General features: G+C 37.1%; 1 protein-coding gene across 1 annotated transcript in view; it reads right to left on the bottom strand.

Annotated features, from left to right (window-relative positions):
* Nucleotides 1-1,063: 1,063 nt before the first annotated feature.
* Nucleotides 1,064-22,818, bottom strand: part of LOC123669017 (transmembrane protein 198) — a 31,832-nt gene continuing 10,077 nt past the window's right edge. The window contains exons 4-8 of the mRNA XM_045602689.1: nt 21,073-21,145; nt 8,525-8,616; nt 2,752-2,896; nt 2,132-2,235; nt 1,064-1,379 (exon numbers count right to left, since the gene is read on the bottom strand). Of these exons, the coding sequence (XP_045458645.1) occupies nt 1,149-1,379; nt 2,132-2,235; nt 2,752-2,896; nt 8,525-8,616; nt 21,073-21,145 (645 nt within the window). The 3' untranslated portion in view covers nt 1,064-1,148. The remainder of the gene's footprint in view (nt 1,380-2,131; nt 2,236-2,751; nt 2,897-8,524; nt 8,617-21,072; nt 21,146-22,818) is intronic.

Consider the following 22,818-nt stretch of genomic DNA (forward strand, 5'->3'; position numbering starts at 1 on the left):
CAAAATATAACATTATCACATCATACGAATGAAACGAAAGAAGTGTGCCGCGGACCGGCAACGTCGCTCAACACTTGGATAATAGACACGGCCGTACAGGTCTTTGAGACCGCGGGTAAACGAAGTCTGAGGTTATAACGAAATATATACATTGTGCGTTCGGAATATTCTTCAGACATATATATATATATATATATATATATATAACACATTTCATACCGATTTTTTTTTCATCTCATCGTTCATTTGGTTTGACCAATGCTTATAGAAGGATAAAAAAAATTTCGTCTATCATCCACGATTGAGCACGATTATTCAAACGACGTCGACTTTTTAAAACGTAACGACTGAGTAAATGTATAACGTATAAGCGAAACGCGAGCGGTCCACGTCCTATGAACCTACGTACCCGTTTGCGACAGCGTTGCGCTTTAAGAACACCGCATATTGAGTACTTGCGTTCTTCAGTCTAACAGCAGGAAAGTCTTGCTATGAGACGCAATCAAGACGTCTGTTGTCAAATATTTCTTCGACGTCAGAACCACAGACCATCGAGAGCGGCCGTGGAACGATCGGAAAGAGCGAAACTCGTTAAAACTAAGAACTTACAAAATATACATCTCAAAATATAATCTCGATAGAATTGAACGAGTACACGACGTGTTGGAATGTTATATCGAGTAATACTAAGTGACATCGGAACGACCGGCTGGGGAAGAATTCGCGACACCTTGCGGGCCATTCTTTCCGCCAGTCGCTAAATCACGAAATTGCACGAGTCAAACACCATAATCTAGGAATACATTACATCGATATATTGGGACGACCACGCTCAACCCTCGCGAAACTACTGAGTTACAGCTACCCTGGTGAGGGTCATCAGCTCGAGGGCAGCGAGCGTGGACGAGTCGAGGCGCGGAGTCCAAGGTCATTGGAGACTTACTATTACGACATATAAAATGTTTATAAAAACTAACAATATATGGCAGTGTTTGAAGTATTCCAATGGGACCGATGTCGCCCGCCGAGAACGAAGTACGTTGAATCGATCTTTAGTTAATTATTATAGTGGGCGTAGTCGGAAAAATGACCTTGAACTCCAGCACGTACAGTTTAGAAGTGATTACAAGTTATACATCTAGATACGTCTAGTGCGCGGCGCGGTCGAGGCGGATGTGGTCGAGGTCGTGGTCGTGGTCGTGATCGTGGTCGTTGTGGTCGTGGTCGGGCGCGTGGTCGCGGTCGGCGAGCACGGTGAGGTGCGTCGAGTCGCTCTGCAGCGTGCTGCACTCGCCACTCCAGCTGGAGGCGCATTGGGCGCGCTTCTGTAGCGCCTGGACGTACGACTGCGATATGACGTCGCCGTGCGCCGTGCGCACCTGGAATAAAAAGAAAATATTTAATCGCCATAAGGTAACCGAGTTCCTCGAGTACGGAGAACGATGTGGTGAGGAAGTCCTGTTCGATCCTCATCTGAACCATGTGGATGCGGCCTATGATGCGCTGTACACCCACGCCTTTCGCTATACCCGCCCATCTAGAGAGATATTTAGATTTTTGAAGTAAAACTTTACGCACGCTTGACTCGGGGGGAGTAAGTTGGTGAATGCGTGACGAAAACGATGGTTCAACTGAGGTAGGGCACAGCAGGAATTTCCTGCTCAAAATCTGGAGCAGTCCGAATGTGGTAGTACCTCGAGTTTACAGAAGATCACAGCTAAATAATACTGCTTTCAAGCAGTGTTGTGTTCCTCTGGTGAGTAATATGACCAGAGCTCCTGGGGGGTATAGGGGATAGGGTTGGTATCGCGCTTAGGATGCTACTGGTGTTGCAAGCATTTAGACTACGGTAATCGCTTACCATCAGGTGAGTCGTTACACTTAACGAACGTAAAAATTATATATCTACATTCTCGGAAAGAGAAAAGAAAAAAAGTTAAGGTAGCAAAAATATCAATCGATTAAAGAGTGTCATTTCAGACTAGGCTGTGTTGATTATAGTCCTTTGCCTGTCACTATTGGGGATGAATTTAAAAACAACGACAACAATCAATCGATTGTAAGCAATTTCTACATATAAACATTGGGTACAGTACGAAGTCAGGTAATGCAGTCAGTGTAAATATTGTACCTGGTACAGGTAGCGGTACTTGCGCTGCTTAATTTCGGCGCGTTGCTCGCGCGTCACCGGCCTCGACGCCTGTGCCTTCAGACGACGCTTTTGAGCGCTTATACCTGCACAACAAACACACAAATTAATTTAGACAATAATCAATTTCTATGATAGTCGATTATTTTTCACAACCCGTGTACAGCTCAAACCAAGCTTTTCAAAGCACAAACTCACTTACTCAATTGTGAGATATCTGTGTAAAAAGAGGTTGTTTAAGTAACAACTTCATTTAGGGATGTGAAAAAACAAACTGTTTCTATAATAATCGATTTTTAAAATATGAAAACTCGATCTTTAATTAATCAACTATTAAAACGGCAACTACGTCTAATAGGTTTAATAAGAAAAAAAATATGGTAGGTAGCGTGTGGTAGGTAGCGTGTGGTAGGTAGCGTGTGGTAGGTAGCGTGTGGTAGGTAGCGTGTGGTAGGTAGCGTGTGGTAGGTAGCGTGTGGTAAGTAGCGTGTGGTAAGTAGCGTGTGGTAGGTAGCGTGTGGTAGGTAGCGTGTGGTAGATAGCGTGTGGTAAGTAGCGTGTGGTAGGTAGCGTGTGGTAAGTAGCGTGTGGTAGGTACGTACTCTGCTCGTGGTACGTGCCGGCGGCGGTAAGCGCGGCCTGAGCCACGAGCCCCACGAACGCGGCGGCCGGCCACGCGGCCAGCGCCAGCCACGACAGCCGGCACGGCGGCGGCGATGCCGGCTCGAGCTTCGCGCGCTCCCACACCTGCGTCACAAACGCCACACACGTCACGCCACGTGTCACAACGTCACCGTACCGATAATGACGGTTGACATACGTAACAGAAGAGAGATTATTTTATATATATATATATATATATATATATATAAATGTTATAATTACATTAGTGTAATTAATATAAATTATTTTCGTTGAAAATGTTGACCACATAAGAATTTTATTAAAGTAGTGAATTTGGAGAAAAACATGAAAGAAAGTCGCAGGCGTAATTAAAAATATCTTCAAATAGGGTTCTTTGAATTGAAATGTTGTTGAAAACTTAGCAGACATGTTGAATTGTAAAGAACACGAGCTTGTGACGTGACCGTCTGCGGTTTTATCCTCTTGAATATTTTTAGGAACGGTAAATTAATAAAATTAGTTATGATAAAAGTGTTATTTTTTATATTGAAATCAATTGTAGCCCCGTCTGTCCGTCGTCATTAACCTTTTAGTCACCTATACTTGACAAGGGCTCGCGAGTCCTGTGCGCCAGCGACGTCTATAGGTGACAAAAAACCCGGACCACAAAAATATTAAATAAAATTATTAAAAAAATATTTCTAGTATTTAAATTCAACATTTCTGAAAATAGAATATCCCTGCAACATTCGAGTATAAAAAACAAGTCTTTTAGAGCTACACGTACTGAAAAACATCGAAATAAAAACATGCTGCATTCTTATTCCACGTAAATGATATGTCCAGAACGCCGAAGTCGTCTATAGTTGACCGCTACGGATGTGACGCAAGAGGTATAAATAAATATTAAATAAATAAATATTTATAATATACACACACCGTCATCTGTTCCTAAAGTAAGCAACTTAATGCTTGTGTTATAAATAACAGCCGACTACATATTTTTTTTTTGATAAATTGGGTGGGTATCTAACCCAGAATCCCCGGAGCAGAAAGCAGGGTCACTGCAAACTGCGCCAACGGACTAGTCAAAATGGTATAGATGTTTTTTAAGTTATTCAAAATTGAACTCAAACGTGTTATATTTTCTATAAATAATTTGATATTTGAATAAAACAATATGTAAAAAAACATAAAACTATCAGCTAACACATAAATAGCAAATAAATAAATAAATCAAATCAACTAAAATCAATCAAATCGTCAACATGAGCGATACCTTAGAACATCATCGTATTTTGGAAGGCGTCGATGATTTTATTTAATTTACAATTACAAATAAAATTGTTTTGTTTTATTTTTCATTTTTTTATCTAAGGTTAAGAGCGAAATTACGATTTTCTTTCTCATTCTCAAAATCATCTGGCAGCATCAATATCATCTCTAACCCCCACTCTCATAAAAGCTTTTCTTCTGAGACCCATGGCTTTGGTGTCGTGAAATCAAATGGCGGGCGTATTATCAAAATCAAAATAAAAATCAAAAATAGCTTTATTTAAATAGGCTCCAAGAGCATTTACGAATCGTCATTTTACAAATTAAAACTTTAAAAACAAATTATTATTTTTGTAAAAGTGAAGCTACCACCGATTCGGAATGTAGATTATGCAGAGAAGAATCGGCAAGAAACTCCGCAGTTACTCTTTTGAAAATAATATATAAACTGTGTTTTAGTACAAAATTAGAAACATGTTCCATGAAATACAGCGTCACTAAGTCCACACATTAACTATGTAATCCTGCACCGAGTAATAAGCTTTATCTATTATTTTTTTTTAAAATAAAAACTTTAAATTTATGTTGAGACAATCCAAAATTGTTTGTGGGATTTTATTATACATGCGAATACCATAACCCAGAAAGGAAACGTTTACTTTGCGCAGTCGGAATCTTGGAGTTACAATTTTTAACCGACTTTCAAAAAAGGAGGAGGTTCTCAATTCGACTATATTTTTTTTTAAATGTATGTTACATCAGAACTTTTGATCGTGTGGACCGATTTCGATAAAAAAATTTTTAATCGAAAGGTTGTGTGTGCCAATTGGTCCCATTTAAATTAATTTGAGATCTAACAACTACTTTTCGAGTTATATCTAATAATGCGTTTTTACTTGACGCTTTTTTCGTCGACCTACGTTGTATTATACTACATAACTTTCTACTGGATGTACCGATTTTGATAATTCTTTTTTTGTTGGAAAGGAGATATCCCAAGTTTAGTACCATGATAAGGAAATCAGGATCTGATGATGGGATCCCAGAGAAATCGAGGGAAACTCTTGAAAATCCGCAATAACTTTTTACTGGGTGTACCGATTTTGATACTTATTTTTGTTGGAAAGAAGATATCCCTAGTTTAGTACCATGATAAGGAAACCAGGATCTGATGATGGGATCTCAGAGAAATCGAGGGAAACTCTTGAAAATCCGCAATAACTTTTTACCGGGTGTACCGATTTTAATAATTTTTAATTTAATCGAAGTTTGTCATGTGGTCACATATAAATTTTATTGAGATCTGATAACTACTTTTTGAGTAATCTTTGATAACGCGTAGTTACTTGACTATTTTTTCGTCGATCTACGTTGTATTACTCATCGATTTAATTGAAGTCGGTTTTTTTTTCGTTTGCGAGCAAACACAATTATGTTATTCCTTCTCATGTTTACAATGCGACTTACTGTTTTCTCAATACTGTTTTAGTACTATTTGCTACCTAAGCGAAAAAAAAAATTTAACGTAAATATTTATTTTAACTATGGCGGGCACAAACCGCACCGATTATATTAATTTCCTTTTAGTGGCGTGTAGGTAGATTTTTTTAAATATTAAACTTATATTACTGCCTTTTTAGTTATTAATTATCTAATAAGATAATAATTAAGTTTGCAGGCAAACGAAACAGACCAACTTTAATTATAATGACAAGTAATACAACGTAGGTAGCCGAAAAAATAGTCAAGTAAATACGCATTATCAAAGATTACTCACAAAGTTGTAATCAGATCTCGATGAAATTTAAATGTACATAATAAACACCGGCTTTTGATTAAATTAAAAATCATCAAAATCGGCGCACCCAGTAAAAAGTTATGCGGATTTTCGAGATTCCCTCGATTTCTCTGGGATCCCATCATCAGATCCTGGTTTCCTTATCATATTACTAAACCTTTCCAACAAAAAAATAATTATCAAAATCGGTTCATAAGCGACGAAGTTATCCCCGAACATACATTAAAAAAATATATAACATATATACGGTCGAATTGAGTATCCTCCTCCCTGAGTAACATTTTTGAAGTCGGTTAAAAAATTACAAATTTTTTATTATTATTTAATTTATGATTAATTTTTTTTAAATTACTTTTCATGTATATATTGATTCGATTCGAAATCGATATATAGCGTGCGGCTTCCTTGCGTGCGCCACAACATCTCTAAGAGAGTTTTAAAACCGTAGGTCAGCTGCGCCGTAGTCGTCCAATCGTGACAATGACGTCATAGCGATAGAAAAGAGTGTTGTGCTTTACTACGATTATTTTTACCCGACTGCCAAGGAAGGGTTATGTTTTTCGCGCGTATCTTGTATGTATGTATATTTGTATGTAATATTCTTTACTACCTCATATTTCCAGAACCACTGAACGGATTTACATAATTGAGGTATCGTTAGGTTCGTCTTAGCTGCCCAAGTGTTCTTAGATAGGTGACATTAAAAAAAAATCTAACATGGCGGCTGCGCGAAGCCATTGTAGTTAATGAAAAAAAAATTTTTTTCTCGAGTACTACAATATGGGTATCAAATTGAAGGGCACAATACAAGGATTTTAAAAAGGTATATCATGTTTATTGTAATGTTTGTTTTTATTTATGTTATTGTAAGTATATATAAAAAGTGCAAGATAACACAATAAAAATATCGAAAAATAAACCTTCCTAGATTATATAAGTAGTCACTTATTGCATAAAAACCAACAAAAACAAGTCACTGTGTGGTACTCGATAACGACTCTTGGCAGCACAATTTTTTTAACCGACTTCCAAAAAAGGAGGAGGTTCTCAATTCGACTGTATTTTTTTTTTATGTATGTTACATCAGAACTTTTGACCGGGTAGACCGATTTCGACAAATTTTGTTTTAATCGAAAGGTGGTGTGTGCTAATTGGTCCCATTTAAATTTATTTAAGATCTAACAACTACTTTTCGAGTTATATCTAATAATGCGTTTATACTTGACGCTTTTTTCGTCGACCTACGTTGTATTATACCGCATAACTTTCTACTGGATGTACCGATTTTGATAATTCTTTTTTTGTTGGAAAGAAGATATCCCTAGTTTAGTGCTATGATAAGGAAACCAGGATCTGATGATGGGATCCCAGAGAATTCGAGGGAAACTCTTGAAAATCCGCAATAACTTTTTACTGGGTGTACCGATTTTGATAATTCTTTTTTTGTTGGAAAGAAGATATCCCTAGTTTAGTACCATGATAAGGAAACCAGGATCTGATGATGGAATCCCAGAGAAATCGAGGGAAACTCTTGAAAATCCGCAATAACTTTTTACTGGGTGTATCGATTTTAATAATTTTTAATTTAATCGAAAGCTGATGTTTGTCATGTGGTCACATATAAATTTTATTGAGATCTGATAACTACTTTATGAGTAATCTTTGATAACGCGTAGTTACTTGACTATTTTTTCGTCGATATACGTTGTATTACTCGTGGATGTAATTGAAGTCGGTTTTTTTTTTCGTTTGCGAGCAAACACAATTATTGGTAGGTATTTTAGTTTATTTTATGCCTTGGCGTACAGGGCACGGGAATGGATTTGAGGTGTGGCGGTCAAAAGGTTAAATGTCACATGGTCATCTATTATTATAACTGTTGCTGGCCTATTAACCAGGTACCGATGTAAAGGTGAATATTATGACGTTGGGTATAAAAGCTGCGTGATCATCCTCCCATCCCATTTGACTATTGATTAATCTAAATATAGCTGTAAAGCTTACACATAATCACATTGTTTATCCCGCCATTCAGTCACTATTGGCAGAATTTTTAACATAAACATCAAAATATCGTTACATTACTCGGGACATACCAATTACGCGTCGGCCGACGTCACGGGAAACCTAATTACATCGAGGTCTTCGAGCAACTTCGTTAGGCCCTATAGAGATGCACTGCGGGGTGCGCCTTTTGTCGACTATTACGAACAAATGAATTAAAGGAGGTAAATACATTACATGCCGCGTATCGACTGCAAAATTATAACATGATGTGCTTCATACAATTTGCCCATAGTTTGAGTCCCGTTGTCGTGAAATATTAATCGACTTGTTTACATGAATTTACAGAACTGCCGTCTCAGCGTCAGCGCTCACTTAATTCTAAAATTATAAATAGAAAATATTGCGTCGTTGTTTTTTATATTTTCACGTAAAAACTACGTGATCGATTATTACAATTGGCACCAGCACGGTACATTGATAATTGAGCGTGGTAACCAAAGTAGGCTACTTTATATCCCGACATTCATATAGTTTCTGAAGTTAAGTATAAAGGAGCAAGATTTCCGGTTATAATAATTATGTACATCGTGTCACTCACGTGAGAATATTCAAGATGTAGCTAAGATGTTTTTTTTTTTATAATATGTTTGCGTGTGTGTGTTCGTACTCACCCACTTGATCATGACCATGCGTTCGAGGAAGTAGTCCAGGCAAACGGCGATGACGGCGCCGCCGTACACACTCGTACCAAACACCGTCAGCGCTGCAAACATTCGAAACATGTAGCAAACAAGAATAAAATAGATTTTTTTTATACAACTAGGTCGGCAAACAAGCGTACGGCTCACCTCATGATAAGCGATTACCGTGGCCAATAGAAGCCTGCAAAACCAGAAGCATTGAAAGCGCGTTGCCGACCCTATCTCCAGTCCACCACCTGGAACTCTGGCTACCTCACTCGCCACAGGAACACAACACAGATTGAGAGCAGTACTATCTAGCTGTGATCTTCTGTAAGGTCGAAGCACTTCAGTCGGGCTGCTCCAGATTGTGAGCAGGATATTTCCTACTGTGTCCTACCCCAGTAGGATATAATATGTATTAGCCTAAACTTTATTTGAAGAGAAATTTAGTATCCTAATCCGCTATATCAAATGGTTCATCAAATGGTATCCTAGTGATGATGGATTCGGGAATTGAAATCCAGCACTACATGCTCGAAAATTGCTCCGCTCCGGGTATAGTAAGAGGAAAAGGGGAGATTTTTTTTTTAAACTGCATATCATTTTTTATTTGTGTTTTAATAATAATAATGCGGTTTATGACGAGTACCTATAGCTATTTTTAATTGTAATTTCGCTCCGTTTTGTCACGGCCGACCGCTTTGAAAGCAAGTTCCACTTTGCGATTGACTTCCGAATATCAAAACACTTTTTGATTTGAAACTGTTTATAATCGTTGTGATATGAAACTCAGAATGAGATAGAATACATTCGTGATTAAAACGCGTAAACAAATCGCAATGACCTACCTTCCTACTTAACCTGACCTGATTTTTCAGAAGTTTTACTTCTCTCGAGAGTGAATTGCATACACATTTAATTACACATACAATTTTTTTAATGAATTCATATTACCTAGTTTGATCACGTCTTATTTGAGAGCGACTACCGAATTCATTATTTATCATTTAGTTTCCCTAAACTGTGCCACCTATAATAGCATCGCTTACCATCACGTCAAGATACGGTAAACGTATACTAATAGACCACATGTCCCACATTTCCAATACCTTTGTACTAGGAATTGGGAATTAAGACAGATACGTATTTTGTACAACTAGCTGGCTGTGCAATTTTATACGCATTAATCTGAGAAAAAAATATAGCCTACAAGACTTTCTCGGTAAATGGGCTCCAACACATAAAGAACGTTTCGATTTGAACCAGTAGTTTCTGAGATTAGGCTTTATAAAATATTAGGACGCCGCGTTGGCGCAACGGTCACAGCCACGGATTGTACCTGTTGCGCTGGCCGTTGTGGGTTCGATCCCCGCACATAACAAACATTTGTATTGGCCATACAGGTGTTGCCCCACCGTGCCTCGGAGAGCACGTTAAGGCGGCGGTCTTGGTTGTTATCATGTACACCTGATAGCGATCGTTACTCATAGTAGGGAATATATCCGCCAACCCGCAGTGGAGCAGCGTGGTGGATTAAGCTCTGATTCTTCTCCTACATGAGGAAAGAGGCCTATGCCCAATAGTGGGATATTACAGGCTGAAGCGTATAAAATATTAGTACAGATTGTAATATTTCAGAAAACGTCGGTGGGATCAACTAGTATTTTTATACATATCATCACGTTTCGCCGCCAAGCTCAACATTTCATTTCAATATTTTGAAAGTTTATACAAAAAAAAAAAACGCGTAATATCATTGAGTACGTGTGGTAACATCTATTAATTAGCAATAGTTAATAGCCTAGCTGCTTACGAGCGGAAAGATGGCTTGGCGCGATTATAGTTTTTTTCACTTCGTAAAAATATAGAACTTTGTATATTCATATTGTTTGCTCGATAAAAATGCGTGCGTATTACTCGCGGTTGTTATCTCGGGAATGCTTTATATAATCTATATAATAATTATCTTTATTGAACTTTATGTGCGATAAATTTTATAACTTACTTTCTAAATAAAATTATATTTGTAAATTTTTTAAATATATTTAATTTTAATTATTAAATGAAAATCTAAGAGTAATGAATACCAAATAAAATATCACCGTATCAAATAAAATAGCAAAATGAAAACATTTTTTAAAGAAAAATATAAATGTAGGAGTCAATTTAATGTCGTCACAATGCATAGAAAGTAATGGAAACTTCTAACAGATAATAGTTCTGAATTTGCCAACAATATGGCAATCAAACGACGTCATTAACTCACTGATCATCTATAATTAAAATTAGTGTCTGTTTGTAATATTAAAATAACCGCTCTAAATGCATGTGGAAGTATACTCGCTACATACCATACCACAATGACATTTTTTACAATTTTTGTCTTTTGGTCTGTTCCGGCTAATCTCTGAAACGGCTGGACTGATTTCGACGGGACTTTCACTGGTAGATAGCTGATGTAATATAGAGTAACGTAGGTTACTTTTATTTTAAAAATTTATGTGTTTCGGAGAAGGTTTTAGTATATGATATATTGTTGATTACTTATCATACCACCACATTACAAGCATCAGATTTCGATCATCATCATCACTTTAGACTATCGCAGTCCACTGCTGGACATAAGCCTCCACAAGTTCGCGCCAAAAATGGCCTGAACTCATGTGTTTCGTCAATAGTCACCACGCTAGGCAGGCGGGTTGGTGGCCGCAGGGCTGGCTTTGTCACACCGAAGACGCTACTGCTCGTCTTCGGCCTGTGTATTCCAAAGTCAGCAGTTGGATGGTTATCCCGCCATCGGTCGTCTTTTTAAGTTCCAAGGTGGTAGTGGAACTGTGTTATCCCTTAGTCGCCTCTATCGACACCCACGGGAAGAGAGGAGACTATGTTCTTTACTACCGTAGCCATACAGGGAATATGACGCAATAATTGAGATATAATGTGCATGTCTCATGAAGACAGTTTTGACACATGACACATTGAATCCAACCTACTTTGGATTCGGACTTTAATAATAAAGACATTCTACGCAATTATTTTGCTTTTTTGCTTTAGTTTTTTTAAAGGTACTCTTTTTTATCTTATTTCTCAGTTCCTTTCTCTGGTATCCCTTTCGTGGCTTATCCATTATTTTAGAATTCGTATTCAGTACTAAAGCACCTTGTTTAATCTTCTTTGCAAAAAAAATCAGAAGCTTAGGAATTGTCAATGAATTATAAAGCAGAAGAAAAAATTCAAAAGCTACTTTGCACATTTTGCATTTCTGCCATTGGTGCAGCCAATGTTTTCTCGGTTTAAATTAGGTGATTGAACATCGGATCTACGCTTATACTTTCGGGACTATTTTTTAATTTCAATTATGTAAAGTGCGTTAAAATATAGCTAGCAATGTATGCTTTCAAAGTTAGCATGTATTAAAGTGAAGTAGGAATACTAGGGTTATATACCTTTACGACAATATATCCCAAAATATATCGAGGCACATATCCTTTCTCACAAGAATATATACTCTTAAAAATAAAAAAGTTAACATAATTATTTCACCATCAAAGTGTAATTAATAACAATTAACATATACTAGTCCTTATTAAAAAGTAAAAAGAAAATGAAGTTACTCGCTACATCCAAAGTTATAGAAGGTCGAAGGTCAATCACAAAGTAAAATCACAACGGTATGTATGTATATCTCACCACAGCCAAAAACTCTCCTACGCAAGGTTGCAAGCGCCAACCCTTTGTGGCAGACTGAAGTAGGGGAGGATCGTGTTCATTTTATAAAATAACTTTTTGCTCGTGTCCGAAATCACAAATTGCACTGAGGCGTCTATCCCCCTTGGGCGTGTATCCCGGATTTACCCTACACGTCATGTCAGCTTTGCGACGAAGTTAGAAACCACGTTTTAGTAACTTTTGTTTTTTCTTTTATTCATTCAACGTTTATCACTATTTATTTTACTTATTTATGTTTATATATGTATACCCTACAACTACAATATTCAAAGCATCTGAAATATATTTTCCTGGCATAATAAACATAAGATTCAATGCTGTAAACATAACTAACAGAACAACTCAAGCTGAATAAATATTATGAAAACTAGTGAGCGAGTTCTACCGCAGGGGCTTTTGACAAAATAGTTTTCGAATCTACAGTGCGTTCAACAAAAGGCGATACCAGACGTTAACAAACCAAATATCAAGTCAATTACCTATGCAGGGTTTTGTAACCTCTTTTACTTACACAAATTTCTAAAATGTAAAATAAATTAATATTTTGATAATTACTATTTAAGAAGTATTAAATCTTGATGTTATTCTTCAATGTATATTTATTTATTCTACATATCGCTTCAGGACACGGAATGAAATTAAAATAAATAACTGCAAAATCAAAGGGCCGTCCGAATGTTTACAAACCCAGCCGATGGTCTCAACTAGCTCGTCCCTAGCCGAGCCGTGCAACAGATAGCAAACAAACAAGATAGAAAGAGATAGACCATATTTTGTTTATTCCGTCGTCGCTACAAATAAACGGTGGACATTGTTTGCGTCTGGCATCTCCTTCCGTTGAACGCACTGCACTGTGTATGTGTGTGTGTGGTTTTTTTTTCAATATATTGTTCTAAGCTGGTGAGGTATATGTAACTGTCTACTACTAAACTAACTTATTTGTCGACTTTGTAAAGAATTAATATCGTCTACAATATAATACTCGAGAATATCGTTAAAGTATACAAAAAAAAGAAAGAGACAAAAATCAATCCCCGTGGGACAAATACGTGTAAGAGAGACCCACACGACTGCTGCCTTAAAAAAAACAATTAATCGAATTTTATAGCTAGATAGGATATTGAGACTGAATTTATCTTGCAAAAAAGTGCTCTTCGCGGCATTTACGATCTTGGAGCTCGAGTCTTCCTACGGGATGCTTTCCAAAAGGTAGACACATTAAAAATTGCGTCGCAGTATATTTATAACAATATTATGTATAGTAACCAGAATATTCATTGCTAACCGACTTCAAAAAAAGGAGGAGGTTACTCAATTCGACCGTATATATATATATATATATTTTTTTTTATGTATGTTCGGGGATAACTCCGTCGTTTATGGACCGATTTCGATCATTCTTTATTTGTTGGAAAGGAGATATCCCTAGTTTGGTACCATGATAAGGAAACCAGGATCTGATGATGGGATCCCAGAGAAATCGAGGGAAACTCTCGAAAATCCGCAGAACTTTTTACTTCGTGTACCGATTTTGATGATTTTTAATTTAATCGAAAGCCGATGTTTATCATGTGGTCATATTTAAATTTCATCGCGATCTGATTACAACTTTTGGAGTAATCTTAATGCGTATTTACTTGACATTTTTTTGTCTACCTACGTTGTATTACTTATCGATATAATTGAAGTCGGTTTTTCTTCGTTTGCCTGCAAACACAATTATTTTGAAATAAATAGTAATTATCGCATTGTAAGCACGAGAAGGAATAACAAAATTGTATCTCCAAGTTTCCGACTGCGCAAAGTAAACGTCTCCTTTCTGGGCATTATTATTAGTATTCGCGTGTATAATAAAATCTCAAAAACGATTTTGGAATTGTCTCACCATAAATTTAAAGTTTTTATTACAAAAAATATTGGTAAAACTCATTATTCGGTGCAGGATTACATAGTTGATAAAGATGTGTGGACTTAGTGACGCTGTATTTTATTCAACATGTTACTAATTTTGTACTAAAACACAGTTTATATGTTATTTTTCAAAAGAGTAACTGTGGAGTTTCTTGCCGATTCTTCTCTGCAGAATCTACATTCCGAATCGGTGGTAGCTTAACTTTTACAAAAATAAGAATCTAAAGTTTTAATCTGTAAAATGACGAGTCGGAAGTGCTCTAGGGGCCTATTTGAATAAAGCTGTTTTTTATTTTGAGTGGCATAACATAATGTATTAATTCCAATGACCTATGTACCTTTTACGCAATAATGATGACGCTTTTAGAGGTATTTAATATAAACTAGTGGTCGCCTAGAGGTTGAAATTCGACCATTAATAAAAATTTAAATTAAAGTAAAACAAAAAGAATGAAAATAAAGAACCTTCTTCTAAACGGTTTTATTTAGCTTGACCAGTTTATTTATTTATTTGTTTGTTCGTTTGGGTCAAATTTAGTTATTGGAATTTTACCCCCATCCTGATGACAGATTGATCTGATATTTGGTGCACACTTAACCTTAATGACATACAACATAATACATTCCTTATGATTGTAAATCCAAGAAGGCCGCCGATACAAAATGGCGGATCACATATTACTTAACAACAATATCAATATATATTTTTTATTTATATTTATTTATTCATGTAAACTACATTTGTATATGGGTATCAAATGAAAGGACGCGATTGGTAAAATAGAACTTACTATGTAGAATCCAAGATGGCCGCCGCCACAAAATGGCGGATTACATATTTTTCACAAATACCTCAATATGGGTATCGAACGAAAGGCTTGATTGGTAGAATAGGGCTCACTGTGAAAAATTTTAACGGCCGATTAAGGCAAATTAAGAACCGTGAGCATGAGTTCTTTGGTGAACTTAACATTCTACTTTTTCGTGATCTTTTGCAGCTGCCTCCTATCAGATGCCCTGGAACACTTGTATTCAAACAGCCAGAATATCTTCAACCAGCCACGCATCTGTGGCGTTTGTTCACACTTTGTGAGCTGACTGAGAATATGCGTCAGCAAGAGGATCATACTTTTATTGATGTATTAAATGCTTTGAGAATCGGTGAGCTTATTGCGGTATATTTTAATATTTTGATGCAAAGAGTTATTCAAGATACAAGAGATAAGTTTGCAATAGACAAGGCGTTAAGGGTATAGGTACCGCACGAATCAGCACGTAAACGATCACAACGCAGCTGTTGATTTTTTTTTGAAACAAGGGTACTCGAATTTATAAAATAAAAGTACAGGACCAGCCAATTAATGCCACAAGAAATACAGATAATTTGAATTTAGCTAATTATAATACAGACAGACTTAAACAAGACCGGAGGCTTACCGACAGATGCAAAAGTTATGTCGCGTTTTAATATTGACATATCGAAAGGATCGGTAAACGGCGCTAACGGCTACATTACAGAAATTGTTTGGCCTCAGTTTCGTCGAGCCCAAATGTACCAAACAGATGTACCGTCAGATCGACTTTGGAAGAGATGGTGTATACAATATTCACCCTAAAGCCATACAGTTTCCGGCAATTATGGGACGGCTGAAAGGAGGATGTTGTCTTTAATTCTGTCTTGGACTTCCCGCTTTCCACAAGCACAGAAGATCACGCAGTTGTATATTTAGGCTCAAAATTGTTTGAGGAAGGACAAGCATCTGAGGCGAGTGAAGGCTTTGGAAGGATTGCCTATCGAAGAGTTAGATTGCAACAAACTGTCAGGAAACAAAGTATGTTATAGTGAGGAATCACATGAACTCAATAGAATGAGAAGTAACAACTAAGAACAAAACTAAAAACTTGAAAATAAAATAAACTAATTTTTTTTTAATGTAAAACGGTTTTATTACAATAAAAATGATATAGTTATTTACTAAAAGCTAAAAATTAATTCGGCAAGTCCTAACTACCAGATCGCACCAATTTTTTCTCTGTCTCTCAATCTGGGGTATTGATCAGACAAATACAATAAAATCGTTGGGCGTAGCATATCTTATAGTTTATTTTAAAAAAAATTCAATTTGGCTACAGTGACAATCAACAAAAGAGTATAATATGCGTGTGTGTGTGTCAAGTAGATGGTAGTGTCGCTTCAGCCTGTAATATCCCACTACTGGGCATAGGCCTCTTTCTCCATGTAGGAGAAGGATCAGAACTTAATCCACCACGCTGCTTCAACGCGGGTTGACGGATATATTCCCTACTATGAGTAACGATCGCTATCAGGTACATGATAACAACCGGGACTGACGGCTTAACGTGCTCTCCGAGGCACAGTGGGGAAACCCACAAGGACAAGGACTGCACAAATACCCAGACCACGGCAAACACCTGTATGGCCAATACAAATGTTCGTCATGTGCGGGGATCGAACCCGCAATCGCCAGCGCAATAGGTACAATCCACGGCTGTGACCGTTGCGCCAACGCGGCGTCCACATGGTAGTGTGTGTAATGTTTTTTTTTTATTGATTAAATATATTTTTATGCACAATTTTGAAAAAAATTTCACATTCTGCACTTCAACATTCTGCACTTCTTATTTATATAAACTATAAGTGTGCGAAATTTGTAAAGGTGAAGGTGTACAAAGTATTTGCTTCACGTATTAATATATAGACGAGAACGCATTGCTTTAAGATAATTCACGATATACGGTGATAATGTTCTATGAAATTTCTTTTGGGCAACGAATATTGGTTTTAAAAGCGCGATCGCCTATTTTAGAAAAAGCTTTAGAGAGCAAGAAGCCCGCTTTGAGTCTCTTTTTTAATTTTGTCCTTTGAAAGCAAATAGAATTATTTATACTATACTATTCCATCGAGTCGGGAACGCAAACCAGTCAGGTAATTGAATCCGAGTCGACGTAACGAGCGGAGCATTGAGGAGCCAACTGTGAGCAAGGATACTACTGATTAGATCGAGATGCGTACGTACATATGTAGGAATATTGTTACTTCATTTAATATTTCTTCGTTTCTTATATTCATCATCTCATCACTATTATATTTACGTTATTTAAAAAAGTTATAACTTTAGAAAAAAACGCGGTTATATCTTTTAACCGTTTAAAGTTGTTTTTTATTTTTTTAGTTAAGATATTGTCTTTACAAAAATATATAACGCCTGTAACGTCCCCCTGAACAGAGGCCTCTTTCTCAATGTAGGAGATGTATTCCAATACTTCCAATACTTTTGCTAAATCCACCACGCTGCCCCACAGCGGGTTGGCGGATATGTTCCCTACTATGAGTAACTGTGTGGCTACGGCACTAAAGAATTTAGCCACCCCCTCTCTTCCCGTGGGTGTCGTAAGAGGCGACTAAGGGATAACAAGGTTCCACAAGCATCTTGGAACTTAAAAAGCCGACCGATGACGGGATAACCATCTAACCACTGGCTTTGAAACATACAGGCCGAAGACGGGCAGCAGCGTCTTAGGTGCGACAAAGCCAGCCCTGCGGTCACCAACCCGCCTGCCCAGCGTGGTGACTATGGGCAAAACACATGAGTTCACGTTATTTTTGCGTAAACTTGTGGAGACCTATGTCCAGCAGTGGACTGTATAGGCTGTAATAATATGAGTAACGATCGCTATCGGGTATTTATAATAACAACCGGGACCGTTGGTCTAATGTGCTCTCCGAGAAGCGCTGGGGTCAGATATCCAAATCGAGTAGGAATATTTGTACAAATACAAGTATCCAATAATATATGGCAGCCTATAGCGGCACGGGTGGTTTTGTGGGCACGGCCGAGGCTGCGGGGCGGGAAAACACGTCACCAAAATTTTTAACACCTCCGAGGGACCCGGTTTTGGTGGTTGCCAAGTGCACGAGAGTAATGCTGGATGACAGGATGCTTGAGCCCGCCGCTTTGGTGACAAAATCAGGTCTAGGGTACGTACTATGGCCTCCATTTTAACAAATGGATTCAAAAGGGGCACGAAATGTAACCGTTTAACGGTGGACGAAGCCCTTATGAACCATTTTGGAGCTATAGTAATGGCGGCTCGGCTTTCGGGGGCAAGCGAAGTTGTTCTCATCGGAGATGTCAACCAGTTGCCTTATATAGACAGAGAAAATCTGTTCGAAATAAGGTACTGTAGACCTTACCTGACAATCAACATCTCACGTGAGTTGTCCTGCACATACCGGAGTCCCATGGACGTTGTATATGCCATCTGCGAGGTATATATAAACATGTACTCGGCAAATCCCACCATCCACTCCCTCAGAATGAATGGATACACTGGCGCGCCAATACCAAAACTTCAAAAGGCCACCCTATACTTGGTCTATACGCAGGAAGAGAAAAAATTCCTGATGGACCAGGGATACGGTGCTGGAGAGGGATCGCGCGTCATGACCATTCATGAAGCACAAGGGCAAACCTACAGCGAGGTCATCATCGTCCAGACAAAGACCGAGAGGCTACAAATCCACGATAGTGTGCCTCATGCGGTAGTAGCGTTAACAAGACACACTAACACCTGTGTCTACTACACTGACGACGGTGATGACGCAATCGGCAGGTTCGTTAGCCGAGCGCTGGGTGCCTCGACAAAAACAATCTTGGAGCACAACCTGAAAAGAACCATCCACAAGCGGGATATGTCGTTGGCAAGGGCTCTGCTCAAGATGCTGGGATCAGGCGTGGCTCATGATATAGTAATAAGAAAGTAGATATATAAATATATAAATTCTTATATCCTTTTGATTTATCAAATAGTTACAAATAGCAGTTATTTTGCATGTTGATATATTTATTTTAATTTTAGTTAAGCTAAGTTTGATTATTAATATTATCTCAACTTTACACTTTATTAAATTATGAAATTTAAGTAAATAACAGAAATAGATAACTTATACATAGATAAACAAATAATAACTATATAAAAAAATAATATATATATAAGAAAAAAAAAAAAAAAAAAAAAAACCTTACTAACAGTAACATAGGTTAAGTGTACATTGTAAGTAGAACATAAGTGTACATATATGGTAACTAGGAAATAAGTGTACATATATGATAACTAGGCAAATAAGTGTAAATATAGACATAGATAAGAAAGATAATAATGTTAGAAATTAGAAAGCAATTATGTGTATACTTCTGCATAAACAGCATTTAGTAAGAAAAAAAAAAAAAAAAAAAAAAAAAAAAAAAAAAAAAAAAAAAAAAAAAAAACCGTCGGCGTCGGACCACGTCCTAGTTTTACTAGGCAGTCACAGGACTGTCGATCTGTAGTATAATAAGTAGAAAAATCGCCTGTAGTATTATAATGCATGCATGATAAACAAAGGCACGGGCATTTTGAGCCCGTGGATCAAAATTTATAAATAAAAAAAAAAAAAAAAAAAAAAAATACAAGTATCCCTCCCGAGCGGGGCTCATATGGATGTATACACGGTACATATACGAAAATGATATTTTTTATAATTTTTGTTTGTCTGCCTGTCTGTTCAATCTCTGTGCCGATCGACTGGACCGATTTTGACGTTACTTTCACTGTCAGATAGCTGATGTAATAAAGAGTAATAACTGTTTTGTTAAATCCCACGCGGACGAAGTCGCGGGCACAGCTACTGTTGAATACAGGTTTTAAAAAGAATTAATTCGTCTATAATATTATTTGCAAAAATGATCGAGAAGTGCGACTGCACCTTATAATAATCTCTTAATTTTTATACCTTACAATTGCTAACGTCCTATACAAAAAATACGTACGTATTTTGAAAGATTTTTGTAGTAATGATGAGGTTGAAAAACAATTTTTATACAGCAAGGTGGGCAAACATGCTGCCCACCTGATGGTAAGCGATTACCGTAGATTATAGACGCCTGCAACACCAGAAGCATCGCAAGCGCGTTGGCGACCTTAGCTCCGACCCACCCCAGGAGCTCTGGTCACCTTACTCACCACCGTAACACAACACTGCTAAAAAGCAGTATTATATAGCTATTATCATATTATTATATACTAGCTGTGCCCGCGACTTCGTTCGCATGGAATTTAACAAAAAAGTTATTGTTCAGTTCACAGTTATAAAATAAATAAATTTGTTAATTAATTAAAAGTAGCCTAAGTTACTCCTTATTACATATTAAAAACTTTAAATTAAAAAATAATATATAAATAAAAAATTTATATTATTTATATCCAAAAAAGGATTGATGTTGATGTTTATGAAATCTCATAGATGGCGCTGCTTTAAAATTATCTTGATACTACTTATATTCATTTTATTATTTTTATCGACCTAAGTTACTTATATAGCGTGATTTTTATAGTGTAGCTAGCTTATAGCATAGTTATTAACATAATAACAACAACATTCAAATATGCGTCGTTAGATGATGTTGTTACAGAATGCGTTGAAGAAATAAAGGTTCACTGCTCGTTCCCCGTAGGTGATAGCTTGATAATATGTATGCCTATATGTTGATCCGACTTCTTAATAATATTCGTGCCAAATTTGAAGTAAATCCATGCAGTACTTTTTGAGTTTATCCCGGACATTCATACAGACAAACAGACAAAAATTCTAAAAACCATATTTTTGGCTTCGGTATCGATTGTAGATCGCACCCCAAGTAGGCATTCTTTTAAAAAAAATATTTAATGTACAGTTTTGAATTTCCTACCATTTTATTATATGTATATATTTATCATTTTAATCATCAAAATCCTGTGAATTCAGATAAGCTTGCTACGAAAACATTAATAAGGAAAATGAACATTTTATTGCGCTGTAAGCGAATGTATGTGAACAGTGAAAAGATATTACTTACTTTTTTTCCAGTAGAGGTTGATGACCGCGAAGAAGATCCCGGACAGCAGCAGCGTGACCACACACAACCAGTACTGCAACGAGACCGATTGACATTGTTTATACGCCACAACACTTCTTACTACAAAATACTTTACTTAAATTTTTTCAATTATATATCAAAAAAAAAAACCGTAAAATCACACATAGCAACGGTACAAGTTCCGTATATTGAAGAGAAATAAAAAACACAAGTTACCGATTCAAACGTTTGCGGAATTCGCGCTGCAGTAGCAATGAACGTTGAAATATTTTCATTAAGTTCGTTGTACGTGTTTCAAGACAGAGTCGATATCATCTTTATTGAATGTAACATTCGATTCAACTACGTCGATCGTTACCGTTCGTCTGATTAAATAAAATGTAAAATAAATCTTTGTATTGTTAAATTTTGAATTTGCATAATTTTCGACGACAGCGAGATGGCACCGGTAGCTCCTCGCTCGGAGCTACCGGTGCGTCTGAGCCTGTCGAAGTAAGAGAAACCCACGCGACTACCCCGAGACGTTGGAGGGTAAACGTTGCTATGACATCCACGAGTTAATCAATCAATAACTTCGCTGTAACGACAGGGTCCAGTTTAATGATAATCTATACAAATAAATAAAATTGGGAGTGTCTGTTTGTAATATTGAAGTACACGCATTTTACTAAATTTATACGTATGTATGTGTATATACGGTATATATACCAAAATACCATTTTTTATAATTTTTGTCTGTCTGTCTGTCTGTTTGTTTGTTTCGGCCAATATTTGAAAGGGCTGGACCGATTTTGAAGGGACTTTCACTGGCAGATAGCTGATGTAATAAGGAGTAGCTTAGGTTACTTTTATTTTAGTTTTTTTTTTACTTTTTTACTCTGCGAAATGAACAACATCTATTTTGTGTAGATTGATACTATTATATGACTAGAGTGCCCTTTGTTTAAACTGAAATTTCGCAACGAGCGAGCGAGATGCTCAACTTTGCTCCTTTAATTAACTATTATGTCAGTGTCAAAACACTAGGATTACGCGCAGCTTTACTGCGTTACACTTCATACGCTTCGCAGCAAATAAATGCAACCATCGCAAGGACACACCGCTTCTGCGCTACACAAAGGTGTTGAGAAATAATAGTGTGTTTACTATTGTAATATTAAATATTACTTCAGTACTTTTGAGATTAACATACAAAACCTCAGAGCATAACATCGCAAGCAAATTTTAATCTAGCTATCACACGCTGGTTAACGCACAGGCACGATGTATTTTAACAATTATGTGATGCGTTCTTTGTATGGTAAAACGGCCTCCATTATGATGACGCTCCTGTAACGGGTTTCGGAATCATAAAGTACACAAAAACAATCTCTATAAAATTCTTTATCATGAGCGGGAATCGAACCCGCGACTTAGCACGGGACATTATTGTGATCACTGCGAATACAATAAATTTGTATTGGGTATTCATTTTTAATTGCAATAAGGATAACGATCTCTTTTGAAACTTGTTGAATGCGTACTTGACGATACGGCTTCTGCGCGAGTAAACAACTTGAAGGAATTCGTTTACCAAAATAAATCTAAGACGATTGATTAAGTGAAATACAAACAATCGCCAACAATACGTAGGACGTATTGGAATCATCACATATCGGAGCGTAGCTTGACGAGGGCGACCGCGACCAGTCGAGCGGTCCGCACGCTCGGCTAGTTGAGACACGC

Source organism: Melitaea cinxia, chromosome Z (assembly GCF_905220565.1).
Source record: "Melitaea cinxia chromosome Z, ilMelCinx1.1, whole genome shotgun sequence".
Taxonomy (NCBI): domain Eukaryota; kingdom Metazoa; phylum Arthropoda; class Insecta; order Lepidoptera; family Nymphalidae; genus Melitaea; species Melitaea cinxia.